Here is a 21642-nt window from a genome sequence, read left to right on the forward strand (position 1 = left end):
GCCCCCGCTGTGTCCCGGAGGGCACCATGACCTGCTGCCACTTCCCTCTGTGCTAGGGCAAAGAAACCTCTGCTTCTAGAACATGCAGCAGCCTCTCTTGGCCTGGCTTGGCATGCAGGTGTCATTTGCCTGGAGTCGGCTTCCGCGGGCCTTCCTCATTTGCCTCAACAACTCACACGGCATTCCATTCCCTGACACTCTGTTCTTTCAGGATGTCAAAGCAAAGTCTAGTCTATGAAACTTAAACTCAAATCTTATCTTACATAAGCCTCCTTCAGTTATGAGTTGTCACTCCCAGAGAAGTGTTGTCTTTACAACTGGCAGGAGAATGCGGCACAAGGATGAGTGCCAAGCATGGGGCGTGAGCCTTGCTGTTCAGAGGTTCCGGTGGGCCAGCCTCCGGCAACCCACAACACTCCCCATGGAGCATCCACATGCACCCGGTCAGAAAGCCGGACTCAGCCCCTGAGGCTGCACAGCTGTTATCTCCTAAAGGTGGTCCCTGTATCCAGAATAAGTTTTATGTATTTTTAGATCATCATTGGAATGGAAACTTAAAGCGGGAATTCGCCTGGCATAACAGACACTAGAGAGCCTGTCTCCGGTGCTGTTAGGAAATGCTTGGTCATAGGGCCGAGTTAGAATTCCCTCCCCACAGTCCAGCCCTGGCCATGCTCACTAAGAGCTCAGGGAACCTTCCCCTGCTCCTCACACACCTGGCTCTGCCCTGAGTCGGTGGAGAACGGCCCCTCACCTACCTCTCTGTGCTTTGGTCGTAGCTCCCGTAGTCTGTGTCCATAAGCTATGACCATGCAAACACAGGACAGTGTGGGCCAGTGGGACTCAGGGCCCCCCTCCCTGCAGCACTTAGTTTGTTGCATGTCTGTCTCCACGTATGTCCAGCCACCAACCGGGAGTTCTTTGATGTGAGGACCAAGCCAGGACCTGAAGCAGAGAAGGTGCCTCAGCAAGTGTTGAATGAATGAGTGAAGAATGAATGAATGAATGAATGAATGAATCGCCACCAGTTAAACTGCCATTTTTGTCTGTAGCTCTTGTGGAGAAATTCAACCTGGACATAAGCAAAGAGGAGTGTCAGCAGCTCATTATAAAATACGACTTAAAGAACAACGGGAAATTTGCATACTGCGACTTCATTCAGAGCTGTGTCCTCCTGCTGAAAGCAAAGGAAAGCTCGCTGATGCAGAGGATGAAGATCCAGAACGCACACAAAATGGTATGTTGCCCACCCACGGGAAATGTGGGGCCAGGAGGAAAGGGGCGCTTTCATTTTTATTTTTTTATTTTTATTTTTTTCAAGATAGGGTCTTACTCTATTGCCCAGGCTGGAGAACAGTGGTTCACAGTTCACTGCAGCCTCGAACTCCCAGCTTAGGTGGTCCTCCTGCTTCAGCATCCCAACTAACTAGGACCACAGGCACAAGCCACCACAATCAGCTAATTTTTATATTTTTGTGGAGATGGGATGTGTTCGTCCATTTTCACACTGCTGTAAAGATACTACCTGAGACTGGGTAATTTATAAAAGAAAGAGGTTTAATTGACTCACAGGTCCACATGGCTGGGGAGGCCTCAGGAAACTTACAACCATAGCAGAAGGTGAAGGGGAGGGAAGCATGTCCTACATGGTGTCAGGTGAGAGAGAGAGTGAAGTGGGAACTGCCAAATACTTTTAAAACCATCAGCTCTCATGAGAACTCCCTCACTCTCACAAGAACAGCAAGGGGGAACCTCCCCCGTGATCCAATCCCACCAGGTCCCTCCCTTGACAACTGGTGATTACAATTTGAGATGAGATTTGGGTGGGGACACAGAGTCAAGCCATATCACAGAGTTGTGCCATGTTACCCAGGCTGGTCTCAAACTCCTGGGCTTAAGCAGTCTACCCACCTCAGCTTCCCAAAGTGCTGAGATTACAGACGTGAGCCACCACACCCAGCCCCATTTTTGGTAATTCGTTGCACTTGCGGATCACCTAGCTTCACAGAAAAGGTGGACTCAAGAGACTCTAGGAGGCTAGAGCCCAGTCCAGCCCAGCCCTGCTTCCAGCCAGGACTCATCTGTGAAATGTCCCTGGCCCTGCTGCCACCTGCCCATAGACCCTACTCAGATGATCTCTATATGCATGTGATACATGAGCAATACTTAGTCACCCCATGTCCTCCGTCACTTAAAGAGGGTCAGGCAGTTGTCAGGTCAGCTTGGGACAGCCAGGGTCTGTGGAAGGGGGCCCAAGGCCCAAAGCCTGTGTGCTGGGGGCTCGCACCTGGGAGGCAAGGGCTGTGCTAAAGACAAGGCCTCTACCAGGCTTTGGGGATACTGAAAACAGCTCAGAAATGTACCTTCTTGGAAGTAGTTTAAGATTTTCTTCCTCTCCTTTTAGAATCCTGTAAGGGTCTGGAGGGCCCAGAATGGGAACCAGCAGCTTAGACCCCAGGTTTTCCAGCTGTCCAGGTGGCAGACACCTGGCTATGGGGGCTCTTCCCAGAGGCATCTGTGTGACCAAGGTCTCATACAGCGCCCTGGAGGCAGTGCCTGGTCAGTTAACCCAAAAGACAAAGTGAGGGGTGGGGTGGGTCACAGCACTGGTCAACATTGGAACTAAAAGGGTCTTCATCCACCAGCCATTTGAGATGGGGCCAGACCCTCTCCTCTGAGTGTGTGTGGTGGATGGCGTCTATCGTCATCATTTTCGGTGGAAACCACATCCACCATGCATCCTCTACAGTTTCCTCTTTCTGTTTCTTTGAAGAGGAATGAAAACCTAAAGCCACTTAAAGGGCAGCTGTAGGGTTCACAGTTCTTCTAGATTTTTACCTTTGATTCTCAGCCACTTACAATTTCACAATTGAAACCCACACCCAGTGCCATCACGGCATCAGCTCCAGCCCTTCCAAAACACGAAGCCAAAACTTGTTTTTAGTACTGAATTAACACTGAATTGAGTTACGTTGAATTAAATAACAAGTACAAGTACATCTGGTGCTGTTGATTTGAGGAACAAACACAGCTAATTCCGACCACCTTATGACCCAGCTGGAGGGACCAGAAGTGTGGGGCTGACAGCCCTGGCCTTGCCCCCACCTGCCCCGCTCCCCACCTGCCCCGCTCCCACTCACCCCACCCAAGGGCCACGCCTGCCTGGGCCACAGTGGTGGGACTCTATGGAATGGAGAGTGGGTTAACCCAGCCAGAGTTAAGTAGAAGCCATGCAGAAAGTTTCTTCACAGCTAGACTTGCAATTTTGTGCAAAATCAGGTTCCATCTTAGCCTAGCTTCTAGTTTAGACAAACAGGAGCTAGTATCAAAAGGTAAGACCAAGTTTACAAAAAAAAAAGATGACTTAAGACAGTTCTGCCTGCTCAATTCTTCTGTGCACAGAGAAAAGACCGTCCCCATTCCATTCTCACGGGAGTCAAGAATGTGGAGAATATGGAGATGCATGGCCTGCAAGGCCTCCATCAATTCCAGCCTTCCTCCACCTCTCTGGGCCTCAGTTTCTCCTTCTGGAGATGTGTGGGGCTCTAAGGGCTCATTAGGAGGCGCATGGGCTTCTGTGGAAGAGCACACCAGTGCCCCCTTCTGAACCCTCCCCAGTGAAAGGGGCCACCCAGCCCCCGGCTTTCAGCTGCACTGTCCGTCCTCAGCAACCCTGCAAGGCTGGGGTCCGAGTGGGGTCGTTTTAGGTGCTGCGGGTCAACCCACAGAGACTGCAGCACTCTCCCCCCACCCCCCAAGACACCACTCTGTGGTTCAGAAGAGTTCTCCCACCCCGCCCCCCTCCTCAAATCCCTGCACCAGGCTGGCGTGGATTGAGAAGTGTGGATTGAGATTGAATGCTTTCCAGGAGAGAGTAGGCCCCGACATGGTCCTGGTCACAGCCCTCGTCCCCTCTGGCAGCTGCCAAGGCCGCCACCATGTAAGTGTGGAGGTCAGGTCAAATGTCTCCCTGCAGAGAAATTAAAAAGCTGACTTCATTTTCTGGTGATTTGGGAGCTTTCTGCACCCCACTAGGCAGCCGAATGTCCTCGGGGGAAGGCAGCTTGAGCGCTGCCCCTCCCTACAAGGTGGGTCAAAGGTGGGGGTTCTGGCCAGGCTGGTGGTCCTGCTCTGTGATCACTGTGATGAAAACTAGGTGTAGAAGGTCATGTGAGTCCCACACCCTCTCTTCCCCACCTGTGGATCAGGGCACATTGGCAGCTCATGAAACTGTGGGTACCTGGGGAGCTCACATCATAGGTGCCAAATGATGTAAAAAAATGAAAGCAGCTTAACCCCGTGCTCATCCGGCTTACGTAGTGTTGTGTTAAAATTCAACTTTCCCAAGATGTGTTACGCATTGTTGCCTACTGTTCACCTCTGTGATATTCAAACACATTGGGGCTAAATCATGTTCAAATATCTTGTTTTCAATCTAATAGCACCTAAATGAAGTAATCACAGTGTAGTGTTCTAATTACTAGATATAATTACAACCTTGTGAATTTTTTTTAACACTGTTCATTATAATAACCTACTAGAAACCCCAGACTGAAATCTCTTTTTTTCCTCAAACTATTTTCAAATTGGCCCGTATCTGCCCAGCCATCTCCTTGCTTTGTCTGGGAGGTGGTGTGGCCTGAAGTGTGTTGGGGTCAAAGCCCAAGTCACTTTACCTCCCGAGTCTCCATTTCTCAGTCTGTAAAGTGGGGATAGAGACCTGCCTTCTTTCCAGGTTGCCGGTGGGGAGGTGTAAATGAGATGGCTGATTTAATACATGTTTTTGAACAGCCCACACATCGACGCGTAATGGTCAGGGGGCTGGTGCACATCTTTGTAATGAGTTCTGCTGGCAGGCTCCCTCCTAGATTGAGAGCCAGTGGAGCAGGTGGGGAGGTGAAGACAGAGCAGGGCTGGGTGAGGCAGAGACGAGGAGGAGCCCATCCCGACCCTCCCATTCGAAAGCTCCCTCCTCACCCCTTCTTGTTTTGTGTTTAGAAAGACGCTGGCGCTGAGACGTCATCTTTTTACTCTGCTCTGCTGCGTATTCAGCCCAAAATTGTGCACTGCTGGAGGCCGATGCGTCGCACGTTCAAAAGCTATGATGAGGCTGGAACGGGGCTGCTAAGCGTGGCAGATTTCAGGACGGTGAGCACAGCTCTACGCTCAGTGCCTCTGCAGGGAGCAGCTGCCAAATGCCAGTGGCCAGAAACTTCTAATGGGGAACCCTCCAACCTCTGTCGAAGGCCCGGTGTGACCTGGCTGTTTCAGATCTCACTTCCCTGGGACCCCCAAGTTATCCAGGCCTGAGTCCACTTGCCTCTCACCTTCAGACCTCGGGTTCTCCTTCCTGAAGGTTTCTGGAGCCCTGCATGGATGCCCCATACCTCCATGGCCAGCTCCTCAGGATCAGTGCCTGAGCCCAGGTTCCTTAAGGAACCATCACTGCTGCTGCTACTGCTCCGAGCCCTCACTCCACATCTGGGCTCTCCTGTAGGCTCTGAAGAGCATCTCTGACCTATGTTGGACCTCCCAAGGGGCCTGCAAAGTGAGCCCCACCCCTGCAGGGCACAGTGGGGCTCCACGATTGGGCATCTGTCTCGATGTCCCTGGGTGCCCTCCATGTCCCACCCCCCTAGCCTAACAAACGCCCTGCAGTAGTTTTCCAATCCACATTCATGTTGCTCTTTCCTTCGGGGTTAAGTATAAATGTCAGTCAGGGATCCTCCCTATGCCCCATGCAAAGAAAGGAAGGAAGGAGGGCAGGTTCTGTTATTCCCTTCTGGCAACTTCCCAGGAATTCGGGTGTGGTGCTGGGAAGGGGGCAAAAGAAACCTTGCGCTCCACAGAGTCGCAGATCAGATGGTGTAATTGAGGGGCTGTCTCAGACACCAGGCTCAGCTTCCTTTTCTGCCTTCATCCCATGGGGCCCAACAGCCAGGCCCGCTGACCTCAGCCCCATGGGACCTCTGGGCCATTTAGCCCATTTTCCAGTCTCCTCCTGGAAACAAGTTATAACGCAAATATGGATAGGAAATGTATGACTTCATCTTTATATATTATAAGGGTCTGTCAGGATTTGTTTCAGCTTCACATAATGGGGCAAAAGATAGCAGCTTAAGGTGAAAGTTTATTTCACTCCCACATAAAAGAAGTCCAGAGGTAGGAAAGTCAGAACTGGTGTGGTGGCTGGACAATCATCAGGGACCACATTTTTGCTCTGCTGTTCTCAACTCCTGGCTTCCTTCCTCTAGGCCACCTCATGGTCCAAGGTGGCTGCAGGAGCCCCGGCATCACAGCCATATTCCAGGCAGTCTGCAGAAAAGCAGGAGAGAAAAAGGGCATGCCCCTCTCCTTTAAAGGAGGCTTCCTGGGTGTTCTACATAACATTCTTACTTGGCTTCTCAGGCCAGAACATACCTAGATGCAAGAGAGGCTGAGACATGTTCCTGGTTAGCTGGACACACAGGAGCCTGGGAGAAAGGCAGGCTCTGTAACTGAAGAGGAAGAAGCAGTCAGTATTGGTTTTACCACCAGCAGGCTCTGCTCCAGGCTGTGTTACGGTCTCATCACAGCAACTCTGTGCACTCAGCACCCACTGACCCTGCCCTTCGCTGCCTGGGCGCACCCTGAGGCCCCGCCCCAAGTTAGAGCCGCATGGCCGGGTCTCCCCTTGAGCCCCCACCTCTCTGACCATCAACCTTGTCTGAACATGTTGAACAGCCTTCAGCCCGTCAGGGAGGCAAAGGTTTAATCACCTCCCATCTCCTCCCGTTTCACTCTCAGATGCACACGGGGCTGCCCTCGGGGGCTGCTTCCTGTTTGGGCAGAGGTTGAGAGGGCATAGAGAGAGTGCACAGATGGGAGGGTGACATCGGAAGTGGGGTTGGTGACCAGGTGGACGTGTCCCCCAGCCCCTTCCTGGCAACCTGCCTCCTTAACCTAGGGCCTCAAACAAGCCTCAGAGGCCCCTTTTCTCTGTCTTCCAGGTCCTGAGACAGTACAGCATCAACCTCTCTGAGGAAGAGTTCTTCCATATTCTGGAGTATTACGATAAGACACTGTCTTCAAAAATTTCCTACAATGACTTCCTCCGGGCGTTCCTCCAGTAGACACCCCTGCCATGCACGCAGCGGGACGACAGCCACAGGGCCTGTGTCAAGACTAATAAAATCCTATAATTTGGGGATTTCATGAATTTTCAAAAAAGCAAAGCCCACGCCCAGCCCGCCTCTCTCTGGGTCGGGGGTAGGCACGGCTGCCCTGGGTTCTGACACAGGAAACTTGCTCTCCAGGCACCAGGTGCTACCACTATGTCTTGGGCACTCTCACTTGTTAGTCTGAACAAATAGTCTTTGCAAGAATGATTCTTGACACTATAAAAGAATTACTAATGCTAACTTTTTTTTTTTTTTTTTTTTTTTACACGGAGTTTGGCTCTTTTGCCCAGGCTGGAGTGAAGTGATGCTATTGGCTCGCTGCAACCTCCGCCCCCTGGGTTCAAGCAATTCTCCTGCCTCAGCCTCCTGAGTAGCTAATTGTCGAATTTTTAGTAGAGACAGAGTTTCGCCATGTTGGCCAGGCTGGTCTCGAACTCCAGACCTCAGTTGACGCACCCACCTCGGCTTCCCAAAGTTCTGGGATTGCAGGCGTGAGCCACCTCGCCCGGCCAATGCTAACATTCTTAAAAACTTGGACTTTCTGGAGGTTTTGTTCATGGCCCCTGCCGGGTGCCTCCCCCAGTCCAGGGCAGTTGGGGCCCTGCACCCCATTACCCGAGGGCTGCTGCCTCCTTTGACCCGCAGCTTCCTGGGTCCTGGGTCCGAGGACGTCTGAGCACCCTGCTGCAGTCAGGGTGGCCGTGTCTCTGCTCCTAGGGGCACAGGCACAGACCACCCCATCCCTGTCCTGCTCAGGGCCGCTGGCCAGCCTGACTCCACGAAGAACAACTCACGCCTGAGTAAGGCCCCGTGGAGCTCTGGGCCTCCCTCCGCTTTCCTGAGCCCAAGCCTAGTGGCCACTGGCCGTAACCACCACCGGGGACGGTTCTGAGAGGCCCCTTCCTTGGAACTGACAGATTTGACAAGAGAAGTTTGAAAATAGTCGCTCTGCTTTCACGGACTGTGACGCAGCTGAGAGACACAGGCAGTGTTTGCCGCCTTCTGGAAGGTTCTCCAAGGAACTGAGGAGCTGCAGGCAGGAGAGGGGTGCAGGGGGGAGCACCTCCCCTCTGCCCGGGCCCCAGGCCTTGCCCACCAAAGCCCCCTTCTCTGCCCCTGCACAGGGTCCAAATGAGGCCACACCCTGAGGTGGGCAGAGCTCTCCCTGCGTGGCAGAGCTGCGCACTGGATGGGTGTGGTTGGGAGGAGAGGCAACCGCCCAGCCCATGCAGGCCTTCTATTTCCAGGAAAATGTTTCCTGGGGTCACCTTTGTTTCCATCTGCCCTTAGTTCCCTCCTCATTTCAGACTGAACTGCTGCAGGAGGAATGGGGTGCTCAGGCAGCCCCAAGTTCAGGGAAAGGGAAGGGGACCCTGAGTAGGCATACCAACAGGGCCATGCAGTGCTATGGGGCAGAGACGCCCTGGACCCCAGCTGCTCCTCCGTGTGACTTCGTACCAGGCCCCATCCCTTCAGCGTCCTCATCTATAGAAATGGTGGGACCACACGTGTCACCGTTGCTGTGGGACCTGGGCATGTGGGCAGCAGATGTTCCCATGAGAGAGGCTTCAGTCCAGAATAAGGAAGGCCTGTGAGGGCCGGGGGCACCAGCCTGAGACTCAGGCCAGAGGCAGGGCAGTGTCAGCTCTCAGTGAACACAGGCGTGCCAGACTCAGGCTGAGGACAGGCCAGTATCAGCACCCAGTGAGTACAGGTGTGTGGGACTCAGGCCGGGACAGGGAAGTGCCAGCATCCAGTGAGTACAGGTGTGTGGGACTCAGGATGAAGAAAAGGGCAGTGCCAGCGCTCAGTGAGCACAGGTGTGCGGGACTCAGGCCGGGACAGGGCAGTGCCAGTGCTCAGCACAGGTGTGTGGGACTCAGGCTGGGACAGGGCAGTGCCAGCATCTGGTGAGCACAGGTGTGTGGGACTCAAGCTGGGACAGGGCAGTACCAGCATCTGGTGAGCACAGGTGTGTGGGACTCAGGCTGGGACAGGGCAATGCCAGCATCCGGTGAGCACAGGTGCACAGGACTCAGGATAAGGAACAGGACAGTGTCAGTGACCAGTGACTATAGATGTGCAGGACTTGGGCTGAGTGGTGAGGGGCAGATGGATGCCCTGCCCATATGCCCTGCCTCAGCATTGGAGGCCCCAACTGCGTGCCCAGATCCCATCCTGTGTGCTGGACTTCAGCTTCCCCATGCTGGCTCTTACATATCTTCACACTTGGCACCAGCAGATTCTTCCACATACTCCTCAGGAAATGCTGAATATTCCTTCAAAACTCTCAAAGCCACCTCTTCCACGAAGCTTTCCTGACTTCCTGAGGCTAAGTCAGTACAATTAGTCTGAACCTGTTCAGCAGCCTTGTGGGTCCATCATTTTTAAGGGTTGAAGAAGGAGGAGGAGAAAGAGGAAGAATGAGAATAAGGAAGAAAAGAACAAGAAGTGCAACTGACTGCATGTATGTGGACCTCAAAGACTGAAATATTTACCATCTGATCCTCCACAGAGCAAGTTTTCTGGGTCCTGCTATACAGATGTCTGGCTTTCAACAAAAAATTTTGAGGTATACCAAGGGCAATTATAAAAACACAGTTTGAGAAGACAAAGCAATCGTAAGAATCAGACTCAGACATGACAGATTTTGGAACCACTAGAAAAATGTTTAAATAACGGTTTACGTGTTAGAGTTCTAATGGACAAGAAACACAACACACGACCAATTTCAGCAGAGAGATGAAAACTGTAAGAACCAGAAAGGCTAGAAATAAAAAAAAAACACACACACACAGTAATAAAGATGAAGATTGCCTTTGACAGGCTTGTCAGTAGATTCTACATAATCAAGGAAAGAATGAGTGAGCTTGAAGATAGGTCAATAGCATGTATCTAAACCTAAATGAAGAGAGAAAAAGAGTGAGGAAAAATTGCAGAATATATAAGAGCTGTGGGACAGTATAAAATGGTCTAATATGGGGCTGGGCACAGTGGCTCATGCCTGTAATCCCAACACTTTGGGAGGCCTAGGTGGGCAGATCATGAGGTCAGGAGTTCAAGACCAGCCTGACCAACATGGTGAAACCTCATGTCTACTGAAAATACAAAAATCAGTGGGGTGTAGTGGTGCGTGCCTGTAATCCCAGCTACTCAGGAGACTGAGGCAGGAGAATTGCTTGAACCAGGGAGGCAGAGGTTACAGTGAGCCGAGATCGCACCACTGCACTCCAACCTGGGTGACAGAGCGATGAGATCTGTGTCAAAAAAAAAAAAAAAAGTCTAATATGTACATAATTCAGGAGGAAAAGAAAGAGAACGTGGAGCAGAAGAAATATTTGAATAAATAATGGCAGAGGATTTTCCAAAATTAGTTACAAACATTAAACTACAGAGAACAGAAGCATATAGAACCTAGGAGGACACACACACACACTATGCATGCACCCCTAGGAATATCATATTCAAATTACTGCAAAAAAGAGACAGAGGAAATTTTGAAGGCAGTTAGAGAAAAAAGATACATGACCTACAGAGGAACAAGGATAAGAATTACAGCATGCTTTTCCTCGAAACCGTGCTAGCCAACAGACAATGGAATAACATTTTCAGAGTGCTGAAAGAAAATCATCAAGCTCAAATTTTGTAACCAGCAACATACTTTTAAAAAATAAAGAGAAACATTGGATTTTCTAGGCACACAAAAACTGAAGGAACTCACTGATGACATACTTACCATAAAAGAAATTTTAGGCCGGGCACAGTGGCTCACACCTGTAATCCCAGCACTTTGGGAGGCCAAGGTGGGTGGATCACTTGAGGTCAGGAGTTTGAGACCAGCCTGGGCAACATGGCAAAACCCAGTCTCTACAAAAAATACAATACAGGGGGATTTTTAGGGTGATGGAAGAACTGTCCTCCATGATCGTATAATGGATACCAGACTGTATGCATTGTCAAAACCCATATGACAGTACACAATGAAGAATGAACGTTACTTTATGCAAATAAGTAATCAGCCAGGAGATCGGGGATCCCAGGATGGAATGCAGACCAGGGACAAAGTAATGTAACTATATTACAAACAGATGACATAGCCATACAGAAAGGCAGTGGGGGAGGAACTGACCACTATAACTTCATAAAGCTGAAGATGAAAAGCCTGCACGTGGACACTGCACTCTGGTTGGAAACTGCTTCTCACAAGGGTAAGATGAGCAATAGACTGTAGGTATGTTAGGAATGGACAAATCCACAAGTAAATTGTAATTGTGGTAGCCAGGCTTCTCGCCATCCACTGTCAAAGAAAAAAGTTACAAATTAGCAACAGGGCACAGTGGCTCACGCCTGTAATCCCAGCACTTTAGGAGGCCGAGGCAGACGGATCTCTTGAGCCCAGGAGTTTGAGACCAGCCTGGACAACATGGCGGAATCCCATCTCTACAAAAAATACAAAAATTAGCCAGGTGTGGTGGTGTGCATAGGTAGTCCCAGCTACTTGGGAGGCTGAGGCAGGAGGATCACCTGAGCCCAGGAGGTGGAGGTTGTGGTGAGCTGAGATCACACCACTGCACTCCAGTCTGGGTGACAGAGTGAGACCCTGTCTCGAATAAGAAGAAGAAGGAGAAGGAGAAGGAGAAGGAGGAGAAGAAGAAGAAGTAGTAGTAGTTACAGATGAACAAGGTAGAAAGGCAAGAATCAGTTGCATTGCTGAGATTGCATTGTTGGGTCAGGACGGGAGGTGGGGCTATCAGTAGGAATTAATGTCTATTGATAGGGAGGCAGGGATGGAGAGATGGGGTAGATGATTGATAGATGATAGTAGGTTGACAGAGAGATGGGTGGGTGGTTGGATAGAGGTAGAGATAGATAAATATGTGTGCATAAATGGGTTAGTACACTAAATATATTTCCTAGCTCTGTCTCTGAGAAGGCCTAGAAGCAGTGATGCCACAAGTTGCAACCAGCACACCTAGCACCCAGATCTTTTTTTTTTTTTTTTTTTTTTTGAGATGGAGTCTCACTCTAGCACCCAACCTGGAGTGCAGTGACACAATCTTGGCTCACTGCAACTTCTGCCTCCCAGGTTCAAGCAATTCTCTCCTGACTCAGCCTCTCGAGTAGCTGGGACTACAGGCATGTGCCACCATACCTGGCTAATTTTTTTGTATTTTTAGTAGAGATGGGGTTTCAACATATTGGCCAGGCTGGTCTTGAACTCCTGACCTCAAGAGATCCGCCCACTTGGACTCCCAAAGTGGTGGGATTACAGGCGTGAGCCACCACACCTGGCCCTAGATCTTAATTTCTAAGTAAAAGGAGCTAGGGCTCTCTGGACAAATGACTGATTCCAAGGCCAGGGCAAGGTAAATACAAGAGGAGCTTAGAACATCTTCTAGTGCCTGAAAGTAAGGAAGTAAAATTAATAAGCAAAAGGAATCAGGAACCAACTTACCAGAGCTTCCAGCGGACAAAGCTACAACCATTGAAGCAACAAAACAGATAATGATAGAATCAGTTTATAACCTAAAGAATGAAATAATGAGTTCAGAGTGAGATTAGTGCATAAACAGCAGAAAGAGGGCAAAACTTCCTTACAGAAGATTTCCAAAGGATAAATACAGAAGGAATGAGGAAACGGAAAGTCACCATGTGAGTACCACAGTGGCAATTGCTGAAGCCAAGATCGACCGGCAGCTGCTAAAATGAGTGGGCAAAACTTGAAGGAGAAATGGGATATTGGCGTGGCCTGACAACATCTCCCCGAAATATTGATTAATTACCATGCCGGTTCTAACAGATGCCCACAAATCCTTTGATGTTCCTCCCTCCAGGAGGAGAGGCTTAACTCCTCTCTCCTTGAGTGGAGCTGGACCTAGTGGCTCGCTCCTAACAAACTGAATGTGGCTAAAGAAGAATAAAATCTTTACAGTGGAGAAACCCACAGACATCACTTTAACCAAGGGATCAAGATGCATATCACCAGGAATGCATCCTGCTCCTCTCGCGTCACCCTAGATGGATGGCTTGAGACGGCACCTTCCTCTCCATGGGATTTTTCTTGAAAATGCATAACCCCAGACTAATTATGAGAAAATGGCAGACAAACACAAACTGAAGGACAGTCTGCAAAATACTCATCCAGCACTCCTCAAAACTTCCAAGGTCAGAAAAAGCAAGGAAATATGGATAAACTGTCTTAGACTGAAAGACAGTTGGGAGCCATGATGACTAAATGCAGCTTGGGATCATGGATTGGATTCTGGAACAGAAAAAGGACACTAGTCAAAATTGTTGACATCCAAATAAAGGCTGTATTTAACAGTGTTGTACTGGTGTTGATTTCTTAGTTTGGATAAATGTATCATGAATATACAGGGGAAACTGGCTGAAGGGTGTGGAGGAACTCCCTTTATTAGCCTTACAACTCTTCCTCAAAACTAGAAGTATTTCAAAATAAAAAACGTTTTGTTTGTTTGTTTGTTTGTTTGAGACGGAGTCTCCCTCTGTTTCCCAGGCTGGCGTGCACTGGCATGATCCCAGCTCACTGCAGCCTCAACCTCTCAGGCTCAAGCAATCCTCCCACCTCAGCCTCTCAAGTACCTAGGACTACAGGCACATGACACCATGCCCTGCTAATTTCATTTATTTTTTTGTAGAGGCAGGATTTTGCTATGTTGCCCAGGGTGGTATCAAACCCCTGAGCTCAAGCAACCCTCCTGACTCAGCTTCCCAAAGTGTTGGGATTACGGGCGTGAGTCACCCTGCCCCTGCTCAGGAGCCCTGCTGAGATGCATGCTGGTCAAGAGCAGCAGCCGGGGTCCCTCAAACTGAGTGGTTCCTTGTGGCCTGTGGATGGGGAGCCAGGGCCTGGGATGGCTGTTGTACACCCCTGTGAGACCCTGGTGGAGGGGACTCTGGAGGGGCAGGTGACAGGTGGGGTCAGTCTGAGAGCAGAAGAGCACCATGAAGAGGTGACACATTGTGGTCTTCCCCAGTCTGTCCCCTGCCCTGCACAACTCCCTTGGAGGTCTCCCCTGCCCCACATCTTTGCTTATGATCCACATCTGGCTCCAGAGACACTGTTTCTCCTGCAGGCCTGTTTATCCACTAAACACCTCCCCCGTGTAGCCCAAAGATTCCCCCCACTCATGAGTCCCAAACAGAATGCCACGTCCCTCCTCAGCCCTGTTCTTCCTGCTCCTATGCCCCTTCTCCATGACAGCACCCGACTTCCCCTGCCATCCTTGGCTGTCCCTCCCCCATGCCCCACATCCATTCCTCACTGCCATCCTACCTCCTAAATCTATCGCTGCTGCCACCACTTCCCTAGCCCAAGCAAGACCCATGGGAGGTACTCAGTGGTGTTTGTAGATTGGATGGATGGATGAGAGGGAAGGAAGGATGAAGGATGGACGGATGGAAAGAGGGAGGAAAGGAAGGAGGAAGGGATGGATGGTAGGTGAATGGAGGGATGGAGGGATGGATGGGGGTAAGTGGAAGGATGAATGGAGGGATGGAGGGATGAATGAAGGGAGGGATGGATGAATGGAAGGATAGATGGGGAATGAAGGGAGGGATGGATGAATGGAAGGATGGGGAATGGATGGAAGGATGGATGGATGGGGGATGGATGGATGAATGGGGGTGAATGGAGGGATGGATGGATGGGAGGATGAATGAAGGGATGGAGGGATGGATGGATGAGGGATGGATGAATGGATGGGGGTTGAATGGAGGGATGGAAGGATGGATGGATGAGGGATGGATGAATGGATGGGGGTTGAATGGAGGGATGGAAGGATGAATGAGGGATGGATAAATGGGTGGATGGGGGATGGATGGATTCATGATAGAGGAGGGATGGATGGATGGATGGATGGAGGGAGGGAGGGATGGATGGGGGATGGATGGATGGATGGATGAATGGATGGATGATGGATGGATGGAGGGAGGGATGGGTGGATGATGGATGGATGGAGGGAGGGATAGATGGATGGGGATGGATGGAGGGAGGGATGGATGGATGGGGGATGGATGGATGGAGGGAGGGAGGGATGGATGGATGGATGGATGGGGGATGGATAGATGGAGGGATGGGGAATGGATGGATGGATGGATGGATAGATGGGGGATGGATAGATGGAGGGATAGGGGATGGATGGACAAATGGATAGATGGGGGATGGATGGAGGGAGGGATGGATGGATAGAGGGATGGATGGATGGAAGGAGGGATGGATAGATGGGGGATGGATAGATGGAGGGATGGGGAATGGATGGCTGGGGGATGGTGGAAGGAGGGGTAGATGATATATAGAGGGATGGATGGACAGATGGATAAAAATGACAGAATTTTTGCAGCTTGGGGACTTTGAGACTAGGCTCATTGTACCTAACAGTGTTTCTCTGGGGCAGTGTCTGGACCCTGCGTTTCACAGGGGCTGGGCTGAACATGCCACTTCCAGAAGAGTCCAGCACTAAGGCCTCTGGAGGCGTTCTATTTTGGGAGACCAAGCAGCCAAGTATTTGAACACAAGAGGACCCAGAACTGCCCACACCACCACATCTGGGATCCCCCCACCCCAGGGGAGGCTAAAGCAAGCAGAGGGACACCGACCACTGCCACACAGGAGGTCTTCGGACTCCAAGCTCTGTCCAGGCCTCAGCATTCTGCAAGAGAACACCACACTGCCCCCACGTGTCCCAGGCAACACCCAGAGATGTGGAAGGAAGAGACGCTGCACGGACTTCTCTTTTTACAAAGACTTTATTGTCTGACATGCTTGACAAAAAAAAAAAAAAAAAAATTACAGCCACAATCAAGTTATGCCAAAATGATTGAGAAGCACGCCGTCATCTTCATATCTCGAGGACTTTTAATGAATTTTCTCTTAAAGTAACAGCTGCCTTCATAACTTTTCTTTTCCACATAAAAATACACCATATTCTGAAGATACCTTAGGAAAAAATTTTTTTAAGTTTATAGTTCTTGGTCCACACAGAAATTGAGTGGAGCTGGCACTGAAAGGGCTTGCTTTTCTCCACAGCACACATGTCCCGCGCCTGGGGCATCAGAAAGACCTCGTAAACATCCCCGGCTACAGGAACCCCTTCAGCCAAATGGGATTCCTGGAGCCCTACACCCCACAGCGCTCAGCTTCAGCCAATCGGACACAGTGCTGCTGCCAGGCTTCCAGGGACAGCAGCCCCAGCCCTCGAGAAGCCCAGCTCAGCGCGGGCAGAAAAGGACTCCCAGCATGCTAGGATGCTGCACCCAGGGTTCAGGACTCCTCAGAGCTCAGACCAGTTTTGAACAGGACCCTTAAAAACAAAATTACAATCAAAAGAGCCTTGGACCATGCATTGCTTTGTAGGGACATAACTTCAGGTCATGGCAAAGTGAGGGCAGTGAGGTCAGAGAACAAGGGTCAGATCCTGCCTCTGCTCCTTTTGTGCTGTGAGCCCCCAGGCAAGTTGCCACACCCCTCTGGCCTCAATCGTCTCATCTTTAAAATGGGGAATAAAGTACCTACCTTGAAGGACCATCTGAGGATGAAATGAGACTATATCTGCAAAGGGGCTCATGGTAGGCTGGTTCCCAGGGCTGGGACCTGGGCGAGGGAGTGGCACCCTCCTCTCAGAGGAACAACGTAAAGGGGGTGCAAAAAAAAAATCACCAATCAGGACAAATAATACTACTTTAACACAATGTTAAAAATAAAAATAAATGCAAAAAAAGTCCATGATGAACAAAATATTAAATAAAGACAGAATCTGACCCTGAACTTGCCATTTCTGCCTAACTGCCTGCCCCTCATCTAAGCCCTACCAGTTCCCACCACCATCCTGCCCCCACTCCCTCCAGTCCTAATTCAAAGAAGAAGAAGCTATCCAAAGTGGGGCTGCTGAAGCCTGAGGCCTGCTCTGTCCCTGTGCCACCCTCCCGTTCACAGGGCTGGCTGGTCCTGGGATGAGGATTTTGAGCCCTTTCAGCTTCCTCAGCTGCAGGCATGCCAGACAGAATCCTAACGGTGCAAGGGAAGCCACACCAAGGAACAAAACCTCACTGCGGGGCAGAAAAGAGAAACACAGGACCCGCTTGGTTCAGTTAAGAGGGGTGCGTGCGTACATGTGTGTCAGTGCGTGCCGGGACAATGGGTTCACACCCATGGTAGGCCTGCTGCAGCCTAAGCCTGCAGACCCTCCATCCAGGCTACCGAGTTCTGCAGAGCAGCGTGTTCCCCGTGGGACCAAGGGTCATCCCCCCACGACTGGGAACCCTCTAGCTGGTCCTGGGCACGCACGCCAGCGGCTCATTCTGCAGAACCAGCCCCCATCATCCAGGCGCCGAGTGAATGCCTAGAACACTCAGGCCATTGTTCACGTCAACAAAAATGCCTACAGGAAGAAGAAGAGGGGAATAATGCCAGGCAAACTGCTGTGGGCCTGGCCAGGTGTGGTCTGAATTCCTGAGATGTCCCTAAATGCTCCCTCGGAGGGCCTCCTTCTTGGGCCTGTCTCCTCCCTCACTTGGGAGGAGAGCAAGGACTGTCTATGTGCAGCCCACGAATCCTCCCACCCACCCCTAACACAGGGGCATGCCACCACACAGACCCATGGTCAGACGGAGATTTTGTATAACTTCCAAAACCCATTGAAGAGCAGCAGCTTCCCAAACCAGGAGGGCGTCCAAGGGAGAAGAATGAAGATTCAGTCATTTCCCAAACATGACAGGGCCATGAGCTTAGTAGGTCCTTTAACGAGGTACACGCAGGATGTACACGCAGAAAAAGTAAATGAGCACAGAACCCCTAATGGGGATGCGCAGGGTCCCAACTCCAGGTGACAGAAGGCTGAAGAGTTGTTCCAAGGCCCTGACCTGCCTGCTAGGCCAGTCCCCGCAGCCAGGTGGGTCGTCCAGGCAACTCAGTATGGAAGGAATGGTGGCCGGACTAGGCCTATGGAGCTGGCACGAGCGGGCAGGACTGGGGCAGTGGGGAGCAGTCAGGAGTTCCGGGGTGTGGGGAGGTCGATGACTATGGGCGGGTTCACGGGCTGGTAGTTCACAGTGCATACGGACGCGTTCACATAGGTGGTCGTCCCATCTGCCATGACACCATACCCTGGAAAGTAAGCACACGCCCATCAGGTCAGCAACCAGAGCAGTGAGGATGGTCAGGCGGATGTGGCAGTCACAGGGCACTCAGCCCCCATGGGCTGAATGTCTTTGGGGCAAGCTAGTAAACTCTCAAGGTCAATCCCTTCATCGGTAAAATGGAGACGACAATGATACATGCCACTTCCAAGCTTGCTGTGAGGATTATATGAGAAAATTATCTATGTACTGTGCTCGGCCCAGTGCCTGGCACATGAGAAGCACACAGTGAGTCATCATCATCGACATCATCTTCACCACCCTCATCACCATCACCACCACCACTGCATCACCATCATCACCATCAACATCATCACCACCACGCTTATCGTGATCATCACTATTTTCACCACCACTACCATAATCATCAACACTAAGGCCATCGTCATCACTATCATGATCAACATCATCATCACCAATGCCCTTATCATCTTCACCATTACCGCCGCCACCATTACTGTCACCATCATCATCACTAGTGCCATCATCATCACTATCACCATGAACATCACTACACTTATCACCATTATCACCACCACCACCGCCATCACCAACATCATCAAAAATGCCATCATCATATCACCATCAACATCATCATAACCACCCTTATCATCATCACCACCACCATCATCATCTTCACTAATGCCATCATCACTACAATCACCACCGCCATCATCCCCATCACCACCACCATCAACATCATCATAACCAATGCCATCATCATCACTATCACAATCAACATCATTACTACCGCTCCTATCATATCATCATCATCACCACCACCATCACCATCATTATCACCAATGCTATCATCACTGCTCTTATCATTATTGACATCACCATTATCACCACCACCATCATCACCACCATCACTAGTGCCATCAACATCACCAACATACCACCACCATCACCATCATCATCACCAATGCCATCATCGTCACTATCACCATCAACAATATCACCACCACCACCATCACCAAGAATGCTGTCATCACCAATGCCACCATTATCATCATCACTACCCTTATCATTATCATCATCACCATTATCGCCACCATACCACCATCATCACTACCATCATTGTCAGTATTGATGATGTCATCACTGATGCCATCATGATCATCACCACTAACACCACTGTCATTATCACCCTCATTATTGTATCAGCACTATCATCATCACCACAATCACCATGATCATCACCATTGTCATCATCATCACCACCATTGCATTTATCATTATCATCATCACCACTGTCACCACTACCACCATCATCATCAGTATGGTCATCATCATTGACATGATTACTATCACCATCATCACTACCAATACCACTGTGATCATGGTCATCATCTGTCATTATTGCCACCACCATCATCTACTATCACTACCATCCTCTCACCATCATCACTATCATTATCATCATTGTCATGTACTTTCTCTGCCTCCACCATACCCTCTTCCCACCATCTTTATTTGTTAGAATCCCCCTCATCCTTCAGCTCAGGTCATCTCCAAGATAGAAGGAACATTTCCCCTTCCCTGTGTGGTGCTGGGGGAGGAAGGGAGTGGTGAGTGGGTAGGTGAGGACCTTTTCTTTGGAGTCCAATTGTGCCTGTCCAATTGTGTGGGGGTGTGGTTTGGGTCACAGGCAACTTTGGATCTGATGGAGCTACATGCCCATAGTAGGGCCGTAGAAAATGACAGCCATTATTATTATCCCACAGCACGTGAGCTGCCCATCTCTCCCAGGACCTCACACATCTGGCTTTGATGACTCGTCTGTGCCCAGGGCTCCTCCAGGAGCTACTCCCAAGCCAGGCGAGGTCTGCTCACTCCTGCCCCTTGAAAATGAGCTGCAGAGGCCCTCAGGGAATGAATGGTTTGAGGCTTGCTTGCTTTTGAACTGAGAAACGATCTGATGTGGACCAGACAATGTGGACACCTGAGGTCCCTGGTCCAACCAGATAGAGGTTCAGGTGGCCAGGAGATGCCTCTGGGAGAAACCACGTCAGTCCAGACATCCCACAGCAGCCAATATGCTTCCTGGCAGGGATGTGACAGAGAGGCCTTGGGCAGGTGGGATAAATATCCAAAAGAGGGAAAAGAGGCATCTGTGCTAAACTGGTGAAATGAGGCTCAGGTGAGGATGGCTGAGGTCTACTAGGGAACACCTGCACACAGCAACAGGCCAGGGCGTGACCGTGTGGATGATAGACCTGGAGCTGACATCACCCTCACCATCACACGTAGTCCCTCCACACTTATTAAGCACCTATTGTATGCCAGGCCCAGGGGACAGAAGCAGCAAGACAGAGCCACCAGTTTTAAGGGATTCATAATGTGCTCACCAAATATAATTCATCCTCCATGTCGTGGCCCAAACGCCCCCTCCTCTGAAAACCCCCTGCTCCCCTCCCGATGACTTCCCAGGCTGGAGGCACAGCAGAGTTGCAGGGCTCCCCGGAAGCAAAATTTACTCCCTAAGTCATGCAGGATTTTGTGATCATCTTCCTATTATTAAACATTTAGCAATAGCTCATCGACAGCCAGGGTGTGTATGGCAGTTAGCAGTTACAAAGCGAACAGCAGGAATGGACTATTTACCTCCCTTCTGGCTGAACGGAGGGGAGGCCCCGCTGGAGGGTCCATTAGGAACCCCTAGCCCGTGACGTCCCCATCTCCACCACGTACTGACCTTCGTGGATGTGGCCAAAGACGTGTAGCCGCGGTTGGACGCGCCTCTGCACCGTGTTCAGCAGCTCCACGCAACCCACCCGCTGCATCTTCTTGGGGACCCAGTCCAGGAAGCCTGGTGTGGGGGAGACAACAGGAGGCCATGACGGCGTCTGTCCCAGGCCCTCACTGCCCCATGCCCGGCAGCAGCTTCTGCAGCCTGGAAGAGGCATGGGGCTCCTGGACGACGGCTTTGCACTATTCTCCCTGAGCAAGCTCCCCGCCGGAACCCTGCCTGCCTCAGCCTTCAGGGACGGAAACCATCCAGGACCTTGCAGCCTCAGCCTCCTCCTCCATAGGGCTTAGTGTGGGCCGGGCACTTGGGGCGGGTACTCAGTAGCTGCTAGCACCCCCCTCCCCCAACCATCTGTGCTCGAGTGACCTCGAGGGTGGCATCTGCCCACTGCAGAGATCAGCAAACGGAGGCCAGAGAGGGACGGGTGAGTCCCAAGGGCAGGCACCCTGGTGGTCAGTGGCAGAGCGGGGCGTCCTGACACACAGCCCAGGAGTGAGATTTCCATGTCAGAAACTTCCTAAAAAGCACAGACTCATGAGCAGAAACTTCCTCCGTGGGTGCAGCATCGCTCAC

The 21642-nt window shown here is 50.8% G+C and overlaps 2 protein-coding genes across 6 annotated transcripts in view; one reads left to right on the forward strand and one right to left on the reverse strand.

The window, feature by feature from the left end:
- The window catches only part of EFCAB6 (EF-hand calcium binding domain 6), a 315225-nt gene extending 301620 nt beyond the window's left edge, over nucleotides 1-13605 (forward strand). For 4 of the 5 annotated variants that reach the window (XM_038007346.2, XM_073006632.1, XM_073006633.1 and 1 more), the window contains 3 exons: nucleotides 1053-1237; nucleotides 4999-5148; nucleotides 6990-13605. In XM_038007346.2, coding sequence (XP_037863274.2) covers nucleotides 1053-1237; nucleotides 4999-5148; nucleotides 6990-7112 — 458 coding nt within the window. In that variant the 3' untranslated portion in view covers nucleotides 7113-13605. The remainder of the gene's footprint in view (nucleotides 1-1052; nucleotides 1238-4998; nucleotides 5149-6989) is intronic. The other variant, XM_007976025.3, reaches the window with a different exon arrangement.
- Nucleotides 13606-15910: 2305 nt separating this feature from the next.
- The window catches only part of MPPED1 (metallophosphoesterase domain containing 1), a 97475-nt gene continuing 91743 nt past the window's right edge, over nucleotides 15911-21642 (reverse strand). The window contains exons 6-7 of the mRNA XM_038007349.2: nucleotides 21016-21129; nucleotides 15911-18285 (exon numbers count right to left, since the gene is read on the reverse strand). Of these exons, the coding sequence (XP_037863277.1) occupies nucleotides 18167-18285; nucleotides 21016-21129 (233 nt within the window). The 3' untranslated portion in view covers nucleotides 15911-18166. The remainder of the gene's footprint in view (nucleotides 18286-21015; nucleotides 21130-21642) is intronic.

The sequence above is a fragment of the Chlorocebus sabaeus genome, chromosome 19 (assembly GCF_047675955.1).
Source record: "Chlorocebus sabaeus isolate Y175 chromosome 19, mChlSab1.0.hap1, whole genome shotgun sequence".
Taxonomy (NCBI): Eukaryota; Metazoa; Chordata; class Mammalia; order Primates; family Cercopithecidae; genus Chlorocebus; species Chlorocebus sabaeus.